At 32.7% G+C, this 26416-nt stretch overlaps 3 protein-coding genes and 1 pseudogene across 4 annotated transcripts in view; 3 read left to right on the top strand and 1 right to left on the bottom strand.

Moving 5' to 3' along the window:
• Nucleotides 1-454: 454 nt before the first annotated feature.
• LOC120339001 (F-box only protein 9-like) lies at nt 455-3533 on the top strand. The gene has a single exon (XM_039407034.2). It carries the CDS (start codon nt 737-739, stop codon nt 1694-1696), a length of 960 nt encoding a protein of 319 aa, XP_039262968.2. The 5' UTR covers nt 455-736; the 3' UTR covers nt 1697-3533.
• Nucleotides 3534-3846: 313 nt separating this feature from the next.
• On the bottom strand, nt 3847-8559 carry LOC120339943 (von Willebrand factor A domain-containing protein 3A-like). Its single transcript, XM_039408183.2, has one exon. The coding sequence runs from the start codon at nt 8400-8402 to the stop codon at nt 4848-4850; it is 3555 nt and encodes a 1184-aa protein (XP_039264117.2). The 5' UTR covers nt 8403-8559; the 3' UTR covers nt 3847-4847.
• A 1046-nt stretch (nt 8560-9605) lies between these two features.
• On the top strand, nt 9606-11234 carry LOC120339398 (ciliary microtubule-associated protein 3 pseudogene; annotated as a pseudogene).
• Nucleotides 11225-26416, top strand: part of LOC120339671 (protein FAM184A-like) — a 28385-nt gene continuing 13193 nt past the window's right edge. For both annotated transcript variants that reach the window (XM_078116044.1, XM_039407836.2), the window contains exons 1-13: nt 11225-11520; nt 12009-12166; nt 12268-12400; nt 12875-13102; nt 13678-13838; nt 14072-14249; nt 14895-15030; nt 15104-15285; nt 15809-15985; nt 22757-22909; nt 23786-23946; nt 25108-25230; nt 25926-26076. In XM_078116044.1, coding sequence (XP_077972170.1) covers nt 11362-11520; nt 12009-12166; nt 12268-12400; nt 12875-13102; nt 13678-13838; nt 14072-14249; nt 14895-15030; nt 15104-15285; nt 15809-15985; nt 22757-22909; nt 23786-23946; nt 25108-25230; nt 25926-26076 — 2100 coding nt within the window. In that variant the 5' untranslated portion in view covers nt 11225-11361. The remainder of the gene's footprint in view (nt 11521-12008; nt 12167-12267; nt 12401-12874; nt 13103-13677; nt 13839-14071; nt 14250-14894; nt 15031-15103; nt 15286-15808; nt 15986-22756; nt 22910-23785; nt 23947-25107; nt 25231-25925; nt 26077-26416) is intronic.

Here is a 26416-nt window from a genome sequence, read left to right on the forward strand (position 1 = left end):
TGATTGCCTGAAGCTGTTTTATCATTTGGATTCGGTCCTTGCAACAAGCGATTTATTTGCTATAATCTGATAATACAGTAATAGCAGTGATGAGCTATTTGAATTAGATTTAAATACTATTTTTATTGGTTCCATTGGAAAAATGAGAGAATTTTGAAATATTATTTTTTGCAACAGTGACAATATAGTCCAAATGTTGAAATTTTTAAAATAGTGAAGATGTTTATTTGGTTTGTGTATATAACTATAACAACATTTAACACAAAAAGAAAACGATTTTTATTGGGTCTGGTTTAGTGATACTGCTATAAGTCGGTTCATCATATTGCTACGACATATATTTCTTAATTATTGATAGGCTACTTATTAATGCTGTAATGGATTGGTGTCATTTATCCAATCCTTTATCTCATAGTTGATTAATGCTGAATAATTAGTCATCATTGAGGTCAATCATACCTTTCTATTTTTAGCATTGTGGTGTAGGTAGAATGCTTAACTAATACAATTACTGGTTTATATGTCATTCAAGAATATCATGGCGCAGAGAAGCTTTCAGTTGAGTAACAAAATTTTTGAATTGAAGTTTCCTCTCCTGCTTCTGCTGTCCCAAAATATTCTCGTGCTTTTCTCCGATTAGCACGGGACAGTATTCTAGCTGACAGCAAATATTCAAGAGGCTGTTTACATAAAAGTGAGAAATTTATATGATTGAAAGTCTGCCAGATTAACCACTATGTCTCTATATTTTGATCTTGAAGACCTGGAGAGTTTCGATCATCTAAGTGTGGATGATGATGGTACCCAGAATGAATTTGAAAAGGTGGAAAGTTCAGATGCAAACCAAACTGAAAAAGAGCGCATTGTAGGGATCAATGCCACTCATAATGCTAATAATGCACTCATTCTCAAGCTTCCTCATGAAATACTCTCATATATTCTCAAATGGGTGATTTCAAGCCACTTAGATGTTATATCTCTCGGACAATGGGCCCTTGTTTGTAAAGATTTCTATTCTCTTTCACAAGAATCAGATTTATGGCATTCCATGTGCCAAAAAATATGGGGTGAAAAAGTTATCAGAAAACCATATTCTTCGTGGCAATCACTCTTTTTGTGCAAACCACATATTCACGTCCATGGAGTATATATTAGTCGAAATTCCTATGTTCGAGCTGGAGATGGATCATCTTTTAGATACAAACCATATCTATATGTGGAATATTTCCGTATTCTTCGATTTTTCCACAACGGAGAAGTAATGATGCTGACCACACCACAAGATCCAAGAGAAGTTGTTCACAAACTAGAACACAAAAACAAAAAAGTTCAAGGCTTGCTATTAGGAAGGTATGTTCTACAAGAAGTTCAGGATCAAAACTCGACTGCAATCATCACTGCATCACTACGACCATTCTACATACCCAAAGACATCACTCGTCAAACTAACAGAAATCGTAGAGGAAATAGGACCGCTCCTGAAGCGATAAATGAATATCAGTTGGAGCTAGAACTGACATCAACATCATCTAAGAAAAGGTTCAACAAACTTACTTGGGTTCATCATTCGTGTTGCACAAGTTATCCAGGGGTAGTAGAGAAAAGAGTCTCCACATATGATATTACAAGGCAATACCCGGCCTTGTATTTCAATAGAATAAAAACTTTCACTGCAGAATCACTTTACCCACTATAATGCGGTATTTCTTTTAGTAAGTAGTTTATTTTTATTTGAAAAGGATTTTATTTTGTTTGAGTATATTTTGGTGTATTATTATAACTTGCATATATTTTACTTGTTTAGCTATAGTGCTGGACATAAACCATCTTCGATAAATCAAGCCTCATTATTGCAGAACTTTTAGTTTAGTAGCATAATATCAAAATTCAGGCGTATATTTGATATTAACATAACTTGCAACTCTGACAAAGTAGCGATTAAACATAACACAATTCACATCAAACAGTGTATTTATGGCGATACAAAATGGTAACCTGACACATGCAAATTGATGGTTTCTATGTATATGTAAATGAATGTTATGTGAACAATATATTTTGTCACTTCGGTTGTTGCTACCCTTAAACATACATTGACGGTATTTTAAGGTGTCCATGCATTTACGAATTATGTTACTGATTGTATATTACTATTTTCTCTCATCGTAGATAATATGGAATACTATTTTACAGGCGTTCGGATTGTACACTTTCCGGCCATGATAAGTAATTTTTGTGAAATTTTTTAAAGTAAGGTATTTGCTTCAGCATATTTACTCTATACCCTTTAATCATGGCTATTGAACAAAACTATATTATTTTATATCAGTGATATCCTCTAGCTCAGTGTTTTTCAACCTATGGGTTGCAACCCAAAACTGGGTCGTGTAAAAATCTTTTTGGGTCGCTTTTTCCAACAAAAACTCCAGAGTTAAGGATTTTATTTTTAGTAAATTTTATTGTTCGTTTCATTTTTGGTATTGGAGTGTTGCTCAAAAGTTAATAAGGGATGTATCACAGCACGAAAACTCAGTGGCATCTATCTATTTTGTTTAAAGTCAAGCCATGATTTTAAAATATACGAAAACAAGTGCAAGTTTCTCATATTAAAGTGATTTCTGGAAAAATGAATGTTATGTAAAAATGAATATTTTATATTAGTAACTCAATTTTGCAGCCATAAAAGCACTACTCGGCGTTTAGCATTTGAGCATATATTCTTGGGTCTCGAGACTTGACAAAATTGATTTTATAAAAAATTTAGGGGTTGCTCGAAAAAAAGAACGGGAAAGACTGTTCTAGCTTATTGTAAACATAGAACATAAGTCTTATTTTTATTCTTGAAGGATAATGCTGTCAAACACATTCAATGCTTATTAGAAATATATTCTTCGCTAAATTCTAAACTACTAAGATTGAATGTCTTGCCAAATTATGATTCAATTTTTCTTCAGGCAGCTGACTATTTTTTGATCATAGTTAAAAAAAAATGAGTTGTTACCTAATATTGACCGAAAATCTCAAGCTAATAACGAAGTTAAATTCGTAAATGAATATTTAAAACAAGTTTTCTGAACACCTCATACCTGAACTAAATTTATTGTTTTATGGTGGTGGGAGCAATTTTGTTCAAATACCTTTGCTTTTATTGATTTATGTATGCAATACTATTATTTCTAGCAAAGAGATGGCAAATTCTTGAACGTAAATTTTATCATAACCTCTGGTGTGAAGATATAGCATGTGGTAATTCATGAAGGAACATTGCCAGTAATATGTATACAGATCGCCATGTCTGATTTACATTCAAAATTTCATCAGATGCTTAACTTCAATATCACCGGGTTCATAGTTATTGTACTGTCATCGCTATTCATTTTCATGATGATTTAATATTGCTTACGCCTCTGAAATGACAGGTTAAATTGTTGTCATTTGCACCATGATGATGATGACTCTGTCATGCTTATTTGATTCATTATTAATCACTGCAACAATGTTTTTAAGTTTGAATAAATGCTGTATAATGAAAACTGAGTGTGTCTGAGTCAGTTTTGTCAATAGGTTGTGACGTTTTTACTAGGTAGTTGGTCAGCCGTTTTCAAGACTATGCATTTTATTAAATTCTATTGTGTCCATTTTTATTGAGTGTTCACACTCTTGCTCTGAACACATCTCTAGACAAACATTCAATCAGCCTGGGATTTGACCTACAATACCAACATATTTGGGCCCATGCCAGCAAATTAGGCAATCATGTCCACAAGATCTGTATCAAGATTTCCCCTTAAATGGATCTTAACATTTTTCAATCTTTAGCTGGACACATCACATTGCAACTCTTGATTCGATAGAACTCTATTTATTTTAATACAAAATAATATACTACAATAGGTCAGGTATTTGAATTGCATGATGAACAATTATGTTGGGTTTCAACCAGGAAGTTAGTAAGAGAAAAACAAATTAGTTGACTTTCTTTTTATGACAAACAAAAGACAGCTATTCAAAATTACTGCCTGAAATATGTTGTATGCTAAAATTTCCTGAATACTATTTTAAAATTATTGTATTCAGATACTTATTTTCATAGTGCTAAAACATTGTACTATATGGGAGCAATAACTGATTTTAGGAATAATGCTTGTAGTCATGTGTGATTTCATAATGTATTCTGGGTCACGATATTATATATATTCAGAACTTTGCCAAATGAGAAAAGGTGGGATTCACAGTAAAATTGATGGTTCGTCTCGCAAAATAATCGGCACCAAGGTTAATGATCGGTCTAATAAACTTTATTAATTCTACATACTGTAATAAAATAAATAATCAGAAATAGCAGCTGGCAAACAAAGTTTAAACCATAAAAGCAATACATCATCTTTTTTCATTGCTTCAGATAACTCAATTTCCTATTTGTGTTCAAGACATTTCAAATATTTTACACAGTTCAGCAAATCGTTATATATGATAAAGGACACAAAGTATATTTATAGTTTTGTTCAAAAAACAGAAATTTCACAAAAAATTTTCGTAATCATATAAATTTAAGCCCTATCTTGAAGCGTTCAAAATGTAAAAAGATTAGGTAATTGTTTTAGCAAACCAGGCAATCATTTCATTCTGTAGTTATATGAGTAACTGGTTCCATGATCTTATTGAGATAATCTCAGCCCAGAAGTATGTGTTCATCTGCATTGTTTTCTATGGCACACTGTGACCAAGTAATTTGCATCTGCTTCCTTGAATGTTCAAACCGAAATGGGAAAACGTAGCAGGTTTATAACTCCAATATACTGCTATTTCAATGACATGTGTTCGGAAGAGTTTCTCTCAAGTTATTCTCATGGAAGAAACGGTTTTTCAGAAACAAATTTTGACTTTGGTTGAGGAGAAGCAGAGTTAGGTCTCTGTTGTTGCTGAGATTCTTCTTTGTGTTGTTCAACAATTCTTTTGTAGAGTCGAGCTTGCGAAACATATTTCCTTGCTTTCGTAACTTCTTTCCTCATAAGCTGCAGATCATCACCCCTGAATTCTGGCAAGTTAGGATCATCTTCATCTCCGAACCCTTCTGTCATCATTTTATAAGCAGCCAAATGAGCGTCTCTTTCCCCTTTTCCGCAATAATGAAACCTACCGCCCGACTGATGCGCAAGATTGGACATGAACATAGTATGAGCATTGTCATCACAGTTATATGAAATTGTATGTATTGGGATATGCTTTTTATTTGCTCGACCTGCAGCCTCAAGGGTTAGTTTTATACTGGTATCTGGTTTTCCATCTGATAACAGGTAGATAGCATCAGCGGTTTTGTCACTAAATGCTTCTTCTAATGCTTCTAGGGTTTTTGTTCCTCCGTGAGCATGCAAGGAAGACACCCATTGTACTGCATCATTACATGTGGCGTCTTCCGCAGGCGTTGTCTCATCTTGCCATGAGGCAATGTGATCTGAAAAAGCAATGATGTTGAAAGCTATATTGTGTTTGTATAGTTGTTCCCATATAAGATTTTTCAATTCGCTTTTAAGGTTGTTCAGTTGAAAATCCATTGATCCAGATACATCAATAAGCACTAGGACACGATTTTCTAAAACGACACCAAACGCTTTTCTGCTCCCAGAAAGCATCCATTGCATTCTCTGTAAATAACGTTTTGTTAAACGAGACAATTGAAATTCATAATCATCAATCTCTTGGATGTTCATGTCAATATGCCGTACTTTGTCATTAACGTCCACACTCGGAAAGATTGAGCAAAACCATTTAGCATGAATCTGGCCCCCAGTAGATTTTACTTTTGCTTTATCATGCACACAAACTGGCCCAGATACAAATCTTTCAAGATTTAATTTCATCTTGTTTATTCCATATCGTTTCAACCATTGCTTGGATGATACTCTTTCCTCCATTTCTGGTAATATGGGTTCAGAAATACTTTTTCTGACACTCTTCTTCTTTGGGAACTTCTTGAAAACTGTTCCAACATTGCCTTTCTCTTCTGTATAGAATGGCTCTACAGCAACTTTCCCTTTGGTGGATTCCTTTGATTTTTTGTTGGATTTTGACTGTTTGTATGGTACACCAGGGAGTGTTGCTTTTATTGTTGGTGTTCTCCATGCAAGACATTTTTGAGTTTCACCCCTAATCGCTCTCTGTTCTCGAGCTATTGATAAAGCCGTCTGTCTTGGGTTGTCGAGTGGTGGGGGCATTAATACCTTTTTTCTGCGAGGTTCAATTGCTTTGAGATCTTCACCCCCAGAACCCTTGTTTGCTTTCACAGAGTTAACAAGAGTAGCACATCGCTGTGAAAAATATACGGCTCTTTCCATTTCTCTCATGATGGCGCTTATGTCATCACTTTCAATGATTCCTGACTCCCTAAACCAATGAAAACGGCCATGTCCAGCATGGGCTAAGTTTCTCAAATAATCCGAGGTCTGAGTCAGATTTGCATACCGGCTAGGCAACTCACTTTCCTGTTGGTAGTCATCAATACAAAATAGAATAACGTGAAGTTTCAAGTCACATCCTATACATTTTTCACTAACAAAAGTACGAGCAACATCTTCTTGCTGATCAGGTATTCCGCTTCCAATACAGTAGATGCCTTGCACACCTCCACATTTGATATCATCCATGTTTTCTACCGCAGTACGAAAAGCCCCCATAAAATTTCGGCTTCCATTCGCTTCTAAATGCAATGCCCATCTCCAGGCAGATTGTAGATTCTCTTTTGTTGGTTTCACCATGTGAGGTTTCCACATTTTTGGATTGCTACCAAATGCTATTAAATTAAAAGCCTCTTTGTTGAGCATTTGTTGTTCCAATACTAAACGTATGGAATGCTGTAAATGGACCAAATACTGTCTATTTCCAATAGATGTGTCAATTAGAAGGATCACTCTTTTTTCACAAATAGTACCCCATATTCTGCGACTTGCAGATGCAAGCCATTCAATCCTGGTTTCAAAATTCTGCACAGCATTTCCAAGTTTCTTTTGATAATCATATAACATTGCGACATCGACATGCATATTTTTAACTGATCCATCATGCCATTCAAATTGCTGCATTGCCGTTTCATTTACTCTTGATCTAACGGATTTGCGAAGAATGGGCACAAAATCCCTGATTGGATCAAATGCATCTGGTGCAAGGACTTGGTACAAGTTTAACTGTTTCGCTCTAAGACCATTTTCTGCAAGCCATTGTGAGCTACCAGTTGGGTGAAAATTTGCTTTTTCTATATTCAGAGGTTGGTGGTGATTCACTGGCCGGGGAAGAAATCGTGATAGACTTAAATGCTCCACTTCTAATGCAATTTCATTTTCAATGCTGATTAGTGCATTGCCGAGCATACCACTCCTCATTTGCTTGATTTTTGAAAGCATATCCAATGTTCTTTGAGATTCTCTAAGAAGAAGTCTCACATCACTACTCTTGTAGGATTCTTTAATGTCAGAAGAACTGTAGCATTGATACCGTCCTCTTGAAGCATTCGAAAGTTTTTGAAGTGTTGTGTGGGTATGATGGTTAGAGTTATCATAAGCAATTGCTTGTATTGGAAGTTCTTTACCAAGAAGACATTGTTCCACATAATCAAAAAGAACATTTGAAGTTTGGTCAGGACAAGTGCCAAGAATAATGACAACTGAATTGAGCCTTTTTACTTTCATTATCTTTTTGAAAGCTTTCAATAAATTACAACCTCCACTAGGACGTATTTGTCTTACAAAATCTCTTGCTTCCTCAAGAATCCTTGTGTTTACATCTCTCGGAATATTCCACAGACTTTCCACATCTGTGCCAAATGATAGGAAATACAAACTCTTTTTGGTGGAAAGTTGTTCATCTATCAAATCTAAAAGGGATTTTTGGAATTCTTTTAATCTTCCAAATCCTGTATTTGCATCTGAAGAATCGATCAATACTCCAACTCGATCTCCTTTTATGAGACCATATGTAGCTCTAGTTCCTCCCAACAACCATTTTATGCGATCATGGTAGAGTTCTATAGCACTGTTCAATTTATATTCCATTTCATTGATGACTGTACCACTGAAAACCATATGAGTATCAGAACCAGGTCTTTTCACTTGTTTTCCTTTCGACAACAAGTCTTTCAAAGTCAGTTTTTGAAAACTGATGGAGTGGTTTTGTAACCATTCTTCACTAGTTTGTAATTCACTTGGAATTGCTGATAGAGCTTTGACCTTTTCTAATTGATAAGCATGACTAACGTCCGTCACAGTCAAGTCGGATTGTGGCTCAATTTTCAAAGGGTTCAAAACATCTGTTTTCCATGCCGGTCTGCGTTTCATAAAACGAGCATCGTCACATTGACTAGAATGATCAACACCATTGAAGATTTGAGCATTGTCCAATATTTCTTGCATTGTTTTTATGTAGATTATTAAAGCATTTTGTTATAATTGCATGTTATTTGGAAACACTATATCAGAGTAAAATATGAAATAAGATATGAACAGGGCACATCAATTATCAGGTTATATATGGAACATTATCTGTGGGCTCAAAATAAAGTCTTCAATGTTTTAAGCATGCCATTCGTCTTTTTCAATTCACAACTATAATTGTCATAGAGCTGTGAATATCTATCTATCCATTAAATCTAGTTTTATCTCCAAAAAATTAGTTCAAATAAGTTAAAAAGTAACAATATGCAAATATTTAGCAATTTTTGAAGTTTTTTTTTTGCAGGATTTTTGTCATCTCAATACATCATTTATTTTGGTAAGGTAGATTAATTAATTATTGTACAACAAAAAGTAAAAATGGCTTTATTTTATTTGCAAAATTTTCAATTGGAGACAATAATGTAATCTCCACTTTCTAACTTTTTACTTCTTTTGTTCGAAACGAAGCATATACATATGATCCAAACACTAGGGAATGAGCAAAATTAAAATAAATTAATAGAAAATGTCACAACATCAAAATCTTTTTCTAATTTAAAATGATGAATCATATTAAATTCTATGTTGTAAAATCTTGTATAAATATATACTAATATATCCATATGATGATTTTACATCACTATGATTCCATTTAAATTATTATTTCTTACCAAAATCGGAATTTCTAATATCGTCACTCAGTATCTACTATATTAGTTACTATTACTGTATTAGTACGTATACGTCAGTGTTATCGTTACATGAGCAGGCGAATTCTGAAATGAAGACAACCGGAATCACTATAATTTCATAAAAAATATGGACAGAATAACTTATCTATTTATGTACTGACTTTACTTACATAATGTAACTTACAAACACCTGGCCTAATTAAAAAACTCAGCAATTGCTCTAAAATTAATTCCCTCTTTTCATCGAAGTTATTAAACGTCGCCATGACAATTTTCATTTTCGTTACAGCGATACTCTCCTTGAGGTTGTTTTTTCGGCTAAATCTAGTTCCTATATTCATTTTAGTGGTAAATAAAGTGCAAAATTTTATTTAAAACATAATTTTCCATATTTTAGTAATAACAGAAATGTAATATGTTGTGTCTTTCTGGTTGTTGACGATTTTGGTATCCGTGACAACGACAACTTTGTTTGTTGTGACGTTTTTCATGCATCAGTGCCTACGATAAATCTTGTTCAGTCTCAGCTTTTGGATTTATGCTTGCTTCCGACGAGCAAGGGAATTAATATTTAGAACTTGTTGGATTTTCTTCAATTAAATAACTTTGTTGAAAGATTGAAGTGATTTTGATTTTCTGTTAAATGAATTTACACCCTGACCAAAATAAGTGATGTTTTATTTGGATGATGAAAACCCTGCAAAAAAGGCAGTGTCCTTTGGAACAACACTAAATAGAGGTTTGTTCCCCCATGTTTGCGAGCCTGATCGCACTGGAAATGAATTGTGTCCTCTTCGTGGTGCACCCCAAAGAGGTCCAGGGCGATACAACAATGCTGAATTGACCAGTTTCACATACAATCTCGACAATTGGATTTGTAGTTCAAAAGGTTATACATGTGGTGCCAGGACTGACCCAAGATTCCGAAGAATGCATCACTTGAATACCCCAAGCCCAATGGTGTATCAAACTGAATGGACCAAGCCGAAAACATCACCACCTGCTTTCAAACCTTTTCATACATCCACTGTTAGATTTAAGCAACGAGCAGTCGATCAAATGAAAACCCCAGGGCCAGGAGTTTATGAGCATGAGATTGTGAGGAATAGAAGAGTGAGATGGCCCGAACAGTTTGGCTCTCCTATTCTACCAATTGAACCTGTTTCTTCTAAGAAAACTTTAAAAACTGAATTACACAGTGATAAAGAATTCAGGAAATTCAGAAATCGTGTCGCTTATTTCAAGCTTTATTTTGATTAGATTCTCTGTTTTGCTGTCAGATTTTTCCCCACATATTTGCTTTTTGTAACATTGTCTTTTATTAATTAATCACTGTACTTTATATGTATAACCATGTTTACTTTTTCTTATTTTGACTGCATAATAATACACAGGGTGTTCATAAAGTTCTTTATCAAATCAGATAAAAGAACTTCGGTGTCCTTCATGCAACTAATGGAAGGCTTATAAATATGGAATAAAATGAAGTAAAAACTCAAATAAACACTAAATAAAATAAAAACAAACCTGGTTAAGATATATTGAGAACGAACTTTGTACTGAAATTTCACTTGCAAAAGACATTCATGAACACCCTGTATAATCTATGCCTCTTGCTTGAAGTTGTGAGTGATATAGCTGCACTTATTTCACGCTTTCATTCCTTTTTTCTGTTACTGTCGTTATAACTACTCATTGTAAATCGCAGCATTATCAATTTATTTCATTATGTAAATATTATACCAAATGACTCATAAAAAATATATGTTCTTTGCCAAGAACTGATGAAAATTCGTCTATTCGACTATTCGTCATTACACAGTTTTTTTTGTTTAATTGTTTTAGCTTTGCATATGTATTTTTTAGAAATCTGGTGATACATATCATCATACTTCTTGTATAATAGTTCCATGTTATTTAATAATGTGTTATAGTAATGTGCTAAACATAGTTTGAAATATTTAATTGTCCAATTTTTTCAGTTCAATTTTGTTTTGGCCCCTACTCAAAATAAACCTGTTAGTTATTTCATCCATATTTTGGTTATATTTTCATCCATGATTCCACAGTGAAAAAAATTTTTTTATTTAGCTATAACGAATTATTTTTTTTAATTTAGGCTGTCTAGCTAATATAGACAAAATAAATATTACTCTGATATGGACAGAAAAATGCTCACTTAATGAGAATCAATTTGAGTTTTGACAAAATTTGTTTGATTACTCCACATCTGCCAATGTTACAACATGGCATCAGGTGGTACTTCATGGCAGTATTATAACAATTCATCATCAAAATATCCACACATGCCACCACCAAATTCACAAGCTGCCTTTGGGGCGGCGGGAGGAGATATGCAAGACATGCATTTGAAGATGTCAAAAAAGATTGCACAGCTTACCAAGGTGAGTTCTTATCAAATGTATTTTTTAAAATGTGGACAAAATCCTCTATGTATAGTCTTTTGAATATATGTCCTTGAGGCATATATTATAGCTAAACTTGAAGCGTATAAGCAGTATATAAGTAAAAAAATTATGCGGCAGTAATCTTAAAATCTGTCGGCATTAATTAGATTTGTTCTCATTTATAATGTAAATGATAATTATGCTACAAATGCTTTCCTAAATTAACTTCCATTTTTTATAGTATATTTTTATTGCCATTTTTTGACTCTAGGACTTTTTTGATTTGCCTATGCCCCTTAAGCAATGCTCATTTTATTTCAAAATTATCCTGTGGTTACTAATCTGATAAATATTTGTTATAGAACAAGTTTGTACAAAAATAAGTCTCTCATTGCTATGCTACTCTACACTAAAACAATATGATAAATTATAAGTTATTGAAAAACAATGGGTCAAACAATGAATGAAAATCATCTTTATTTCAGGTGATATATGCATTGAATACAAAAAATGATGAACATGAATCTGCACTGCTTGCAATGAAAGAAGCACATGAAGAAGAAACTCAACAATTACTTTCTGAAACAGCTGCCAAAATTCAACATTATAGACTAAAGATCGGGAATGAATTAGACTTACGAAAGTTCGTATAACTATTACCATATTTTCCGTTGGCATAATTTTGTTCAATGGTATATATTTTATAATCGGTACAGTTGTAAAGTTTTGTTCTATTTCTAACAGAAAAATACATAATCTGGAAGAAATCATCAATGCATCTGAAAAAGAAAAACGCCAAGCTATGATTGAGTTTGAATCTTTCAAGAGACTTGTGGAAGAGAGAGAAATGAGAATTGAATCCGATCATACGTTAAAGGTATAGTAAAACGATATTTTTCTGATCTTCGTACATTTCCCCATCTGTCATATTATAATATTTTTCACCAGGTTTCTAGGTCTTCAGAAGGTTTGATTTGAGGCGTGTTATAAATTTTTTGACATTCATTGAAAATTCAAAATTTATTACAAAATCATATTCATATATCTCCCTATATATTTGTTCTCTCAGTATCAACATTATTCGGGTTTTTGTCCACGGTACTCAGTCTCACAGCTATTATATTTATGTAAAGGACTATGATCTTCAAATATTTATGAAGTTTTCGCTAAATTGATGTGGATAAAAAAAATTATTTTTGATACTTTAACAAATGGAAAATTACTTACTTTACAATCTTGGTAAATATTTTTCAATGATGTTTTATTTGGTTAAATTTAAAAAAAAGGACTCAAAATATAATCCTATATAAAGGTTTGCTTTTCCTCGTATTAGTGTTTTGGTTTTATTTAGGTAATGGGCCTCACAAAAGATCTTGGCGACTGTAAATCAGAATTTGAACAACGATTACGAGACTTTCATGATTTAAAGACAACCCTACGAAATGAGGGCGGTCATGAGATGGAAAAAATGGGCAATGAACATCGAAAGGAACTTGAAAGACTTCATGCAATCATAGATTCTAAGGATACTAAATTCAATAATGAAAAACGGGATTTAATAGATTCACATACAAAACAGGTGCTGGTTTTATTATGTTTTGGTATGATGATGATCAGAATTTGCTCAATAGCACTCTAACTCATTACACTTTGCTAAGAGTCGACCCATCTTGCATGCTGCTATTATGCTCTTCTACGATAAAGTAAGATTTGGATACATATTGCCAATGCTGATTTATTTATGAAATAGTTCCCAAACTCTCAACACACTTTTTACTTATCGATCTCGATCGGTAACTATTTTGATACATATTTGTGTGTTTGTCTGTTAGACACTTTCGTATGTTACGCGATATCTCACGAAAGCGAGATTGAATCTGCTCCAAATTTTGTATGTGCATTTATGGTATCTCGGACCAGATACCTATTGATTTTGGATAAATTATGTCATATAATTAGCGAGTTATCAATTAATTAGTGATGTGGAAGATCGATAAGTCGGCGGTCTCTGATCGCTATCTCGTATTCATCTTTGTGGGAGTGATGCAAGGTCCTTTTCTGAGACCATTGTTATTTATTATCATTAAACTCATCAGTAAATATATATAATTATTTTTTTATCACTCATTCACAACAACAATCATTATTACATAGATCCATGCATTGGAACGGGAGAATACTAATTTGAAACAGGAATTTAAAAAATCAGAAGATGAATACGAAAGTAAAATGAATAAAGCAAAAGCATTTTATGAGAGAGAACTTGCTGCTTTGAGGTCTCAAGCATCAGCAACAGATGAGGAGGCAATTAAAAGGTGTGATAGTGAATTTATCACTTTTATTGTTACTCATTCTATGGAGAAATATGGTACTTGAATCTTTTTAAATACATTTTTTTTATCAAATTTTGAATTTTGATCCAATCAGTGTATTACATCCTTTTAGTTTATACAAATTCAACTAAAATTTATTTTTTAAATCAACCTGAATCTAGTGTAAATTCAATATTAGTTCGAGAACTGATCTGTCAGTTTCAAAATTTTCACAGGTGGCAGGAACGTGAATCTGAAATACGTCAAGAGGCTTCAAAGTTGGAATATAGTCTCAAGAAAAAATTAGCTGGACTTCAAGATGAATTACAGATGCAAACTCATGAAACAGAAGACCTCAGGAAAAAATTAGAAGATGCAACAACACAGATTACCAATATTACTGATCAAAACTCAGTAAGTGTGGAATCCTCCAAAACTTTGATTATAATATGATTTCATCAAATCCTTCAGTGACCACATTGTTACTTTATTTTTGTTGTCGCGTTGACTGTTTCCTGATTTCCCGATTAAAAAATAACTGATTTATGTATTATAAAAGAAAAGTTTTTAGCATTTTTTTACTAAGGGAAATTAAATTTTAATAAATTCTTGTACTTTCATTAATGAGGTACATAGAAGCGATGATGCCAAATCATTTATCTATTAAATTGTTATTACAAAACAAAACACTAATAATTTTTATTGTCCTATAAATATGGATATTGCACTATCATTTTCTGTTTTTCTCATAATTTCATCCACTTCTTTATATGCTGCTCATTCACCCCTTTCACTCTGAACAAGGCCATGTACAAGCATGTAAAGGGGAGGAACTATTATTTTTGGAAGTATCAGAATCTTTCCGATACGACTTTTTCTACCTAATTTATTCACACTCTGGTTGAGGTGATGGGTATGGCATTTAAATGAAAGATCCATTATAATGATATGGAACATGTCTATAAATTATACCGAAATTGGGCCATTTTTTAATCAAAGTGCCCATGTTGTAACTTGTTTTTTTTTTATACGAAATCCAACTTATTTTCATTTTTGCAGGATCTACAAACTGGTATCACAAGAGTGCAGAAGGAATATTCAAATTCATGTGATAAAGTCCAATATCTACAAGAAGAATTAAACACATTGCAATCGAGATTACAAAATCAAGAAGCTGATATTTTAAAGAAATCAAGTAGGCCTACAGTATTTTTTGAGAAAATGAATGAAAAAATAATAAATTTTAATGGATTTCAATCCAATTTCAGGTCAGATTGGAACATTAGAAGCTTCAAAATTAACTCAAGAGGCAAATATTCAAGGTTTAGAAAAAGAAATTAAAATATTGAAATCTCAAATTGATTCACTCTCATCGGAAAAAGATTCATTACAGAGTAATACTTCAGAAAAGTCACAACAACTCATGGAACAATTACAAGTCATGGGAAAGGTAACCAAAACGATTCATTTGAGCAAAAAAGTAAAAAAAAAATGTCTTGCAACAATGACTGTACTTTGTTGAAGTATTCCTGATTTTGCCAGGTTGTTCATTCATGATACATGTATGTTCTTTGTACTCAGTTGAATGATAAGTAACGTTCCTGATGCAAATTTTAGTTATTCAAAACAGTATGTGCTCTATTAAGGTCATCTAGCTAACTTTCATTATAGATTTATTTTTTTGGTGCTGCTAACAAAAGACCTTTTTAACAACGATAATTTTTAATAATAATTTTTGAAATTTTAATTAGTGCTGCTAAAAATATTACATTTTGTTTTTTGACAAAGTCAATTACTACTACTATTACTACAATAACTACTCTTGTTTGAACCCCAAAATGATCGTTTTCTTGCACCAATGTTTTATATTTCCAGCTCTTTCTTGGTTTGCATTACAGTTTCATTTCTATCGTATTTAATAATAACGTCTTTCCTTTTACGGCTTTTTCTAATTTTTGAATTTCTATTTTCAGCGACTTGAAAGTGTCATGGAAGAAAAATCAAATCTTCAAAAACAATTTACAAAAAATCTGGAACAATTGAAACAATCTCACAGTAACGAAATGAAACAACTAACTGAACAATATGATAATGAAAGACAAGCAACTGAACGTAACAATCAATCACTAATAGAATCATTGAAAACTGAGGTAATTCCTTATTTTCATTTCATTATACTATTGCTCTGAACAGTGCCTTAAATAAGTATACAATTAGGCGTATAGAGATACTTACCGTATTTGGTCTGGATTTTTGTATTAGTCTACTAGTATGTCTGTTTGTTTGTTAAACATATGCTGGGGCGCAATAATCATGTATGAAGCAAAGGATTCAAATAAATGTTTTAAATAATTTTGGTACTTTGAGGTATTTTGGTACTTTTGGTATTTTGAGAAAATAACCAAAGAGGTAGTAGTACCCTTATCTTTTGAACCACAGAAATTCTCACTAACTGATGCATTCATTCAATCTCTTGTTCAATCAGCAATGCACGTTTTTAAAAATATAAAAAATATGATTGAAAAAATGAAATGAAAAAATATGAAAAGATTTTTTAACAGAGTGAAGTTCATGTGCATGAAGTTTAAATTATCTAATTGTCTTGAGTACAGACACTCGAATGTTTCAAAACAACTCAAGGAGTACTTATCTACACTCAAATGGATATTGAAGTGGATAATCTTGCCCAAATAAATTTTAGGCAATCCTATAATTTGAACTTGAAATTGGGCAACTGATTGTATATTGACAATTAGGTTGCGCGACATTAAATGAATTATTGCATTTTTTCGAACTATAGTTGGAGTATGTCTCAATGCAATAAATGTGATCAATGGTGATTCATACTTGGCTAGTCATAAGCAGGTGCATTTTTGTAACTAAAATTGGCATGGAAATATTTTTAAATTTTTTTCTTATGAAATTTTTGGTTATTGGTTGGAATAACCTTCCTCAATAATGAACAGTAAAAGCAGGGATGGCTGAAACTGGATAATTTACCATTAGGACGCTTTCTGAAAAAATATTTATGGATACTGAATATCGAATATAATTGTAAATTGGTCCATTCAACATTGAATATACAGAAATTTATATACATGATGTTCATAAATTCTAAGAATTTTTGAAATTGCAAAGTGAATTTATTGATACCATATAGTTTGTTGATTCCTACAGTTGTATTGAACAAGGCAAACACAGATTAAAATAAAATTAATCTGATTAAGATATATTGAGAACTGACTTGATGACAGAATTGAAATTAGAACATGACTCTATGAACACTCTGTATATTGTAGAGATTGAATTTAACAATGCAGAAAGAAAAGATCATATAAGTTACCAGTACATCAACCAGATTTTTAACTACCGGGAATATGCCAGATTTTCAATAAAAGAAATGACGAAGTTCTAATTGGAAATATTCAATATTATTATTTAAAGCACAAACTTACTATATAAAATACAACTAATTTTGAAAGTATTCGAACATTCGGTTCGTTTTGGACATCCTAGATTATTGAGAAGACTGTAGAGCCTTGTTCAGAGTAACGGTGTGAACATACCTTTTAAAAAACTTTATATATTGAAAATTCAAAATGAAAATAAAAATATGTTAACAAATTTCATGAATTCTATTTGATCATGCATCACAAATTGTTAGCGAAGCATGTAACCTTGATTGATGGGAAATTTTAAGGAAATTATATTGCCAAAGCGAAGTTATTAAATATGACCTAATCTCAAGCTCTTAAGTTTTCTTTGAGAGACTTACCGGTAGTTGAGTTTAAAGTTTCTCATTTATATATTTATCTCCTTATATAAAGTAAAATAAATATTGTCAAGTTTGGCCATTGATGGAAGATGTTGTTGATGCATGGATCATGTATGTATATATTTGACAAAATTTGCTTTTAAAACCTGGGCGGAACATTTAAATAATTTTCCTTTTCAAGTTTGGAGTATATATTAAAACAAATTGACTAAAAATGATATTTTTAATTTAAATTTCCGGTATTTAATGCTTGTGTTTTGACAATCACAGCCAATATAAACAAATATTACTGCCTGATTGCTTCCCTGAAGGCTTTTGTACCATAGTGTTCCCATTGGAAAAATATATATTTCAATTTCTACAAAAACAAATTCTTTAGAAACATATAATTCGATGTGATATATAAAAACGCTACAAGAAATACTCTATCTTAATAAGCTTTCAAAGTTTATTTTCAGTCATTTTCTGTTTTGAAATTATTCAGATTGGGAACATTGTTTTTGCAAAAGTTTCAGTGGCTTGTTGGTCTTTATTTTGATAACAAGCTGGTTAGACATTTTACCATTCACTGCTATCAGAGCGTAGAATCCCAAACTTCATAAAATTGTCACCTTTAGAAACTTTTGGGTTCACCTTTCCGCCACAATCATTGCAGAAGCCGGTATCTTATTAATCATGCGCAAAACATGGATAAATCGAGTCTTGTTTTCCCAATTTATCAATGTATCATGTTAGGTAAATTGTTTCTAAATTGGTGGTACAAAAAATTAAAATTAAATAATTCGCGTCGCACCAATATCTTCGAACAATGCCCGTCTTTGATAATCTTCCCTCCATATCAGATTATATTACCGATTACCTTTGACAAACATGATTCAATAACACATTATGGAACACCAAAGGTGAACACTGAATATTGGCATTATTATCATCATGTCATTATAATATATCAAATTCTGTCTATTTTTATTATTTGTCAAACTATTTGACTTGTGCATAGTTTTGAAACCAATTTCTTTACATGGTTAAATGTGGTATTTCTGTATTTGAATGTTGGTTTTCCATTCTGAATTAGACTGTCTCAAGAGACCTGATGTCTGAAAGCTGTTGCTTATTGCATTTGTGACATAGTTAATATGCCAATATATATTCAAATTAGAGCAAGGAATAAAACTAATGCATAATTTAGAAAAACATTTAAATTTGAATGCTCATTTTTGGGAAATATGAAAACATAAAATGAAAAATAATTCTGAAAATTGAGACCAAATATGTTGAAGTGACTGGAAGTTTTTAATTGGGTAATCATTCTATCTGGTTACTCTAATTCATATTTATAGTTTGATATAATTAATTGTAATTAGATTAATTAATTAAACACAGGTGAAATAAACAAAAATGTATTCATTGAAAATAGTCATTAAATTGATGGAGTGTTTTTCATTGAACGATTTTCAATTTGTTCCCCTAAGTCATACAGTCTGAAATAATTAAATTTTAATTTAATTAAATTACCGTACTTGAATTATTAATATTTAGATATTGTTTTGTAAATCTTACCGGTTTTATTAATATTTATGAAACAATTAGTAAATCGTGTATTATAGTTTTAAACTCATAGATTCGATTTTATCATCAAATCTAGATTCTAGATGATAGCGAATAAATGCATGTTGAAAAAGACAGGAGATTTGGGGATTAAAATGATAAAAATTGTTGCGAATAGTTTGCATTGCAAATTTCATAAAAGACAATAAGACATACCGTAGATGACAAATAATATTCTAGTGTCTATGTATTGCCACTCACTCCTATATACCGGTACATGCCGACCCGAAAACCAAACAGAACCCATATATTTTTTAATTACTTCTTTGAAAATAAAGAAAATTTATTTAACACTTGAACATATTATGTTTGTGAGTATGATCGAACCCCAAAGATTCATTAATTTAAGATGCTTTGCACAAAAATTATATTATCTCGAGAATATGTTCCAAATAACATGGTTCTGTTTCTTTAGTGTCACCCTGTTTTGAGTTTTATTGTGAATTGTGAATTACATGCAATTAAAATTTCAAAAAATATCTATAGCAAGCTTTCTGGGGCAGGTAATCGCCATTTCCATTAAACTTATGGTAACAAAATTTTGATGTTTGGGTGAGGCTTACTTTTTTCATGACAATGTTAGCAATTTTGAAATACCTGTGCCGCATAGAGCATATCATAACATTACGTCATTTCTCATTTTTGAGCAAGGTAACAATTCTCTTCCATCAAAGTGTCTCGACTTTTTGCTCGTAGGATGGATTTACTAAAATTTCAACAGGATTATAGCCCTTGTACTGTAAACAAAGCACTCAAACATAAGGAGATTATAATAGTTGACGCTCAGTTTCCGATGTTTGATCAAACGACTTCGACAATTGCGTTGACAAAAATTTGTACACATGACATTTTTGCTCAACAAAATATTGAAAATTTCGAACTATAATTCATCAACAGTAAATATGAAATCAAAAATATTTTATGCACATGTTATGTTAGATTATTCTCAGTCTGTTAACAGACTTGTTATGTATTATTTTGTTAACGCTTAGACATAGCGAAATGTAACTAAGACATTGCAACTTTTTCACATATCCACTCTAATTAAGGCTCTGTATAAGCATAAGCATACATTCAGATGTAAATAGGTACTCATTTTTCGGTACTCCTGTAGTGTGTATACCAGGTTAGGGTTAGGTCATAATTTTAATATGATTTTCCTTATTGTAGTTATATTACGAGTTCGGGACTATCTGTGTTAGCCAAGTATACATACCCCCTACCCATAGGCTTCAGTCCCTTTACACAACTTGATGTAAAGTAGGCGAACAAAATTAGTTACCTCTATATTGGTACATACACTTCTGGAGCGCCCATTTTTCATTTCCAGAAAGTTTCATGTTTGGTATAGAATACACAATATTATGTGTAATATGATGTGGTTAATGATAGTTCCAATCTTTTTTATAATATCTTTTTACATATTTTGCTCTGAACAAGGCTCAACACAAGCAGTTAGTTACTCATATGTACCGGTAAGTAGCTGCTTTATTTCTTAAGGACTGGAATTTTTCTGATTCGGCATACCCTGCTCAATTTATTACACCATGGGTGAGGTGGTGGGCGTGGAATTTGTACCTGGGATGACCAACACAGTTGAGTCGAAACGCACCCAAAAAATAATAGACTGACTAGTGCTCGATCAAAGATTTCCAACTTGAGATGGCATTTTCAATTTTGTATAATTTCCTCCCTTTGAAATTCTGTATAGAATAATTATTAAAAAATTGAACAAAAATTCGAAACGAAATTTTCTACCCGGTCTAAAATCCTATATGCATTTCTTTGTTGCATGTAATGAATCATTCTCCATCAGTGTCTGGTTATCTTTTTCTCTTAAGTAAATTAAAATTAAATGAACTTGTTGACATATTTCCATCATGGGTTCCTTTGTTGACATCCCTAGGGCCACAGTCTCTTCTGTATTTGATACTAACAGCAGATTGCAGTAAATTCTTTGCGGATGGCTAGAGATATTTTATATTGTCAAGCATGATCGAACATAAAACTTACAGTGCTATTAGAAAAACTGGTTGTGATGTATTATTATAATTGATCAAGTTCAATATTTTAAGAAATATGAGAATAATTCATTGATTTTCATGATATCATGCACGGCCATTTTCGTATTCTAGAATATCAAATCTCAGTGGATTTAATTTAGTCCTTTAACCAGTAACCTGTGATCAAACGACTTGAAAAAGTTACCGTAATTCAAACCGTTTTTTACCATTTTTTACAAGTGTTACCTAATTCAAATTTTCTGACAAATGAGTCAAAAATATGTGGATGCTGTGACCATAGATATTTTCACGATGAATTGATAAAATAAAATAATGTGAAATAAAGGTAATATTTCACGAGCCATTCATCACATACTGATTACCACAGTAGTATTTAATGCCATCGACTATGACAGACAAAATTAAAATCCTTCTATTATCTACACACATTCAAATTTACTTTATGTGGTTAGAAAAATTCTACAAACAGACTTTAAGCTTAACAAGTTGTTTGAAATCGTTCAATATTATCTTATCGGCATGTAAATATCATATTTCCCACATTCCTGAGTATTATTTTCATGCCTTATTGAATTTTGATCGACTAAGACCACTTCAAATATAATGGGGTTATCGTGGTCCTGAGGTTTATATTATCATATCAACATATCTAACATATTTGGTAGGTTCTTTCCAGTGATGGAAATATTCCGTAATATTTTCAACAACTTTAAAAGGTTCAGTTTTTTAAAAGGCTGGGTATTAGCATTTCAAAGTATATACTTTTAAGAGACAATTTAACCAAGAAAAAGTTCATTCTATGCTGCCCAAATTGGCATTATGATATAAATATTATTGAAGTTTAATTTTTTGAGAATGAAATACAAATCATGAAATTTTACAGTTTAAATTTCATACTCAAGTGGTATTTTTAGTTTCATCTATAACCTTAAATGTAAATAATACTTCTGACAAGAAATTTGGTCAAACTACTTAGAAATTGAACATTTATTTCCACTTGCAAATCTAACTTTTGAGTAAGCCTACAACGGCTCAGTTAAAATTGGAAATAACAATAACTACAGAGGGCTGTAAGCAGTTTATCACATAAATTGCTACACAAAATTGAAATCAATAGCATAAATGCAATTGTACATTCAAAGAACCAGAATGAGCAATTCAAAAAAATTAAAGAAATCTATTTTTCATTACCCCTAAACCATTTTAAATAGGCTGGGCAGCATCTTACCATTGCTTTTCTAACTAGCTTTTACAGGTTCACAGGTTCAAATCCTGTGGAAGATAATTATTGTATGTGCAAGGAGATACATCGTGGGGTGGTGGCTTCCTTTACCATCAAGTCTATGTATCTGACATTCACTCATACCCAACATGGACTGGCAACCAAACGAGAGGCGCTGGTTTGCCATCTGATTAAGCCCTCTTATCTAATTTCCCGTTCCCGGGATGAATTTAAAATTCAGAAATAAATATGAAATTCCTGTTTATTAATTCTGCAAACCATTGATATTTAGGCTCAAAATTCAATGGATGCAATGCTTCGAGATATGCAAGACAGATTACGAAAAGAAACATCCCAACTTATTGAAGAGAAAAATGAAGCCGTCAGTAAAGTTGAATCTGAAAAGAAGGAGTTGTATGGAAAATTACAAACAACACAAAATGAGGTGAAGGATTCATCAAAGACCTAGATTGTTCATATTATGTCCGAATCCGAACAAAGCAAGCACTTTGTAAAAAACAGTTCGCATTCGTAAGACGTTTGGAATATGCTTGTCATTTTAATGCTAATCACTAAATCACCTTGTGTGGGGTCATAGGTTCAAATTCCCTGAGGAATAATTATGTGTGCAAAGATTACTAGACTTCCTGTCAATGCTAGGGTAATCAATAAATGCTGGTCTGTAAGGTTCCCTCCACCTACAAATACCATGCATCTCGATTGACAAACTGGTACATTATATACACCCACGCCTCAACCTGGACTGGTAACTGTATGAGAAGCTGTGGTAGCATATTATCTGGTTTCCTCTACCCCAGAATAAATATAAACATCTTCTATTCTAGATTTCTGTAACCTTTCGCCTGACCAAGGTCAGACTTCCTCTGACATATATGGTTCAACTAGTTCAACTCAGATAGTTGAACTATGTATGTCCGAGGAAGTCTGACCTTGGTCAGACGAAACGTTACAGAAATATATTTGTGTTAGTGTGCAGCAAGACTCTTATCACTTAGGATAGTTATCTTCACTCTTGCTACAGCATCCTTGCATTATATGGATACAGATCCGCCAGCACAAAAACATAGAAGAAGGATAAGTAGTCAGTCCTGCAGCAACCGAATCATTAGTTCAATTCTAGAGGTGTTGAATTTTACCTCAGATCTATTGTTCTGTTGAATTGTCTGTGAAGCTATTATTTATTCTAATTGTTTAGTGTTAAGTCATCACCTGGCTATTGCTGTAGTTGTCAGCACAATCGGTTTAAAAGTCCAGTTTTTCTGATATAATTTCATGGAGTTTTGTTATCTTCCATTCTCAGTTATCAAGATTGGAGTCCCTAGTTCGTCAACATGAAGATGGACTTGGTGATGCAAGTTCTCATATTAAAAATTTAAATTCAAGAATATCAGAATTGCAAAGAGAAGTCGAAATGTCTGATGGAAGATTACGAACATCAGAAACAAGCATGGCTGCTTTGAGGTATGCTCAAAAAATTAATAATTTGGAGTGTCATAAACTTTATTTTACTATCAAGCAATTTATTCATTTATAGTTAGCTTTATATTACGCTTATTATATTATATTCTAAGTCATCCATTGTGGGCCAGATAAAGTACCTTGAAAGCTATTGAGTATTTTAGTAGAACTGCAGGTAGATGGTCTGATTAAGCTCTTTTTCTGGATTGCCAAGTTCAGTGGTTCCCAAAGCGTGACCTGCGGCCAAATACGACCCATGTAACAATTTAATATGGCACCTCGAACATACTGTAATGAAATAGTTTAACACTTTATGTTTTTTTTGTGTGTTCTAGATTCTGCCAATTGTTATGTTTTCATCACAGTTTAAGCACATGTATATTCATAACAATTAGGTTCGGTATCTTATTTATACGTACCCGTACCGGCCACTTGCGGGCGCTCCCCTCTCCTGGCCCGCGAATATTGTTTAGCTTCTAATTTTGGCGGGGTTCAATCAACTTTGGGAAACAATGGCTTAGTTCAATGTACTTGTTGATTGTATGCCTTTCTTTTAAGTGTCTCAAACTGGATTCAGACCATTTTGCCATTAATTCTGCACCTGTTCTTGTACTTGTGGTTTATATATCACTCTTTTTGAATGTCTTCAGCATGACCCGAACCCATTTTGCTTCCATCATGCTTACTAATTCTAAGCTTTTTCTGGTACGCCTGCTTGTTAATTATATACCATTCTTGGATGTCTTCAGCGGCACTCGGACCTATTTCGCTTCATTGTCGTTTACCATTTGTTAATGTTTTTGTCGTGCCATCCCGCCTGCCTCCTGGATTCTCTCTTTTTGCACCAACCATGCATAGAATAGGAGAAAAAAGCAAGAACCTCCATCACACTATATACCAAGGGTGTCTGTTGGTTTTGCACTTTCACTTGGCTTGTTAGTGAAATACAGTTTATATATTGTATTTAGTTTAGGTAGAGTTTGAGTATCTATCCAGTTAAACAATTATACTGTTGCCTTGATGTAGTTAGCGGAGGAAACTTGCACTCACTGCACAAAGCCATATATTGCAGCTCCTTACATTAATCAAAGCTCCATTTCAACGTTTTGTTCATCAAAAAAAATACTTGCCAACTTTCTTCAACATTGATTTCAACTTTTACAGGAAGGAACTTGAATCCAATAAGATATCATTCGAACAAGATATGCATTCGACTGAAAGGAAACATCAAAATGAAATTGAAAGATTAACAACACAGTTGAATTCGAAATGGCAAGAACAAATGAGGTAGAATTTTGTTACAGGATTTCTATTATCTACTCCATATTAAGTTGACATTTTGTATACTTTAACTTTTATATATAGATAAACTTGACTAATTACTTAATTCTATATATTCAGAATATTCGTTTTGATCTTAACCATTACAGATAATATATCCGACAATGTAAATATGCTAGCCACTTATAAATAGATAATCTGAATATGACTCTTATTCATGGGAATTGCTCTGAACAAGTCCCTGTACAAGCCACCACTGATATCTAACGAAGATTGCATATTCAGTTTTACTGATTACTTATCGATCTTAAGATCGGTAAGTATATTGATAGGTATTTGTCCGTCTGTGTGTGTGTCTGTTAGATGCACGCGATATCTCACGAAAGCGAGATTGAATCTGCTCCAGATTTTGCATGTGCATTCATCTTATCTCGGACCAGAAGCCTATTGATTTTGGACGAATTATTTGGTATAATTAGCGAGTTATCAATCAATTATTGATATAGTGATCTAGATTTTTGTAAAGCGAGAGAATTTTGAAACCCGCCGAGTGTGTGTGTGCGATGCGCAGTGCGCAAGTTACAAGAGCGGATGAATCGAAACTGCAGTTTCTGTTTTGGGGGATCCCCTAACTATCGATCGATAAGTCTTCGGTTTCCAACCGATATTCTCGTTTAAATTTTACTCTGATTCTTTTCTAGATCTGAGTTGGGAGATCTGCAGACACGTTTAATCAAACAACATACACAAGATAAACGATCATCACTAGAACAACTACAATCACAAAAGGAACGGGAAATCGAAGCCGCAAAGTTAGGTTGGCAAGAACAAATTAAACACCTTACAACTATGGTGAGTATTGTTAAAATTTTTTATGTTAATTTGGTCAAATTTGTTTTGGTTATTTTACAGGTATTATAATGGTTCGTGTTCTGAACTTTTAAAAAAAGTTTTCTGTTTCTAATATGGGTTCTGTTTACAATCAGTGTATCTACGAGGCAAAAATGTCTCTTGCATAAAGTTTTTTACATCATCGCTGTTTTCCTGGTTGAATTGACATTAACAGCTTCAAGTCTCGCATTAGTCTGTATTTATTACCGTGCAGTTCTACACTATAATTATTTAAAGCCTCAGTAGCGTGTGCGTGACTTTAGTTTGAACAAATTTTCGTGAAAAAAATAGACGAATATCA

This window comes from Styela clava, chromosome 9 (assembly GCF_964204865.1).
Source record: "Styela clava chromosome 9, kaStyClav1.hap1.2, whole genome shotgun sequence".
NCBI lineage: Eukaryota > Metazoa > Chordata > Ascidiacea > Stolidobranchia > Styelidae > Styela > Styela clava.

Coding starts and splice junctions, on each gene's coding strand:
- LOC120339943 (XM_039408183.2), bottom strand. CDS start 8,402: ATGCAAGAAATATTGGACAATGCTCAAATCTTCAATGGTGTTGATCAT.
- LOC120339001 (XM_039407034.2), top strand. CDS start 737: ATGTCTCTATATTTTGATCTTGAAGACCTGGAGAGTTTCGATCATCTA.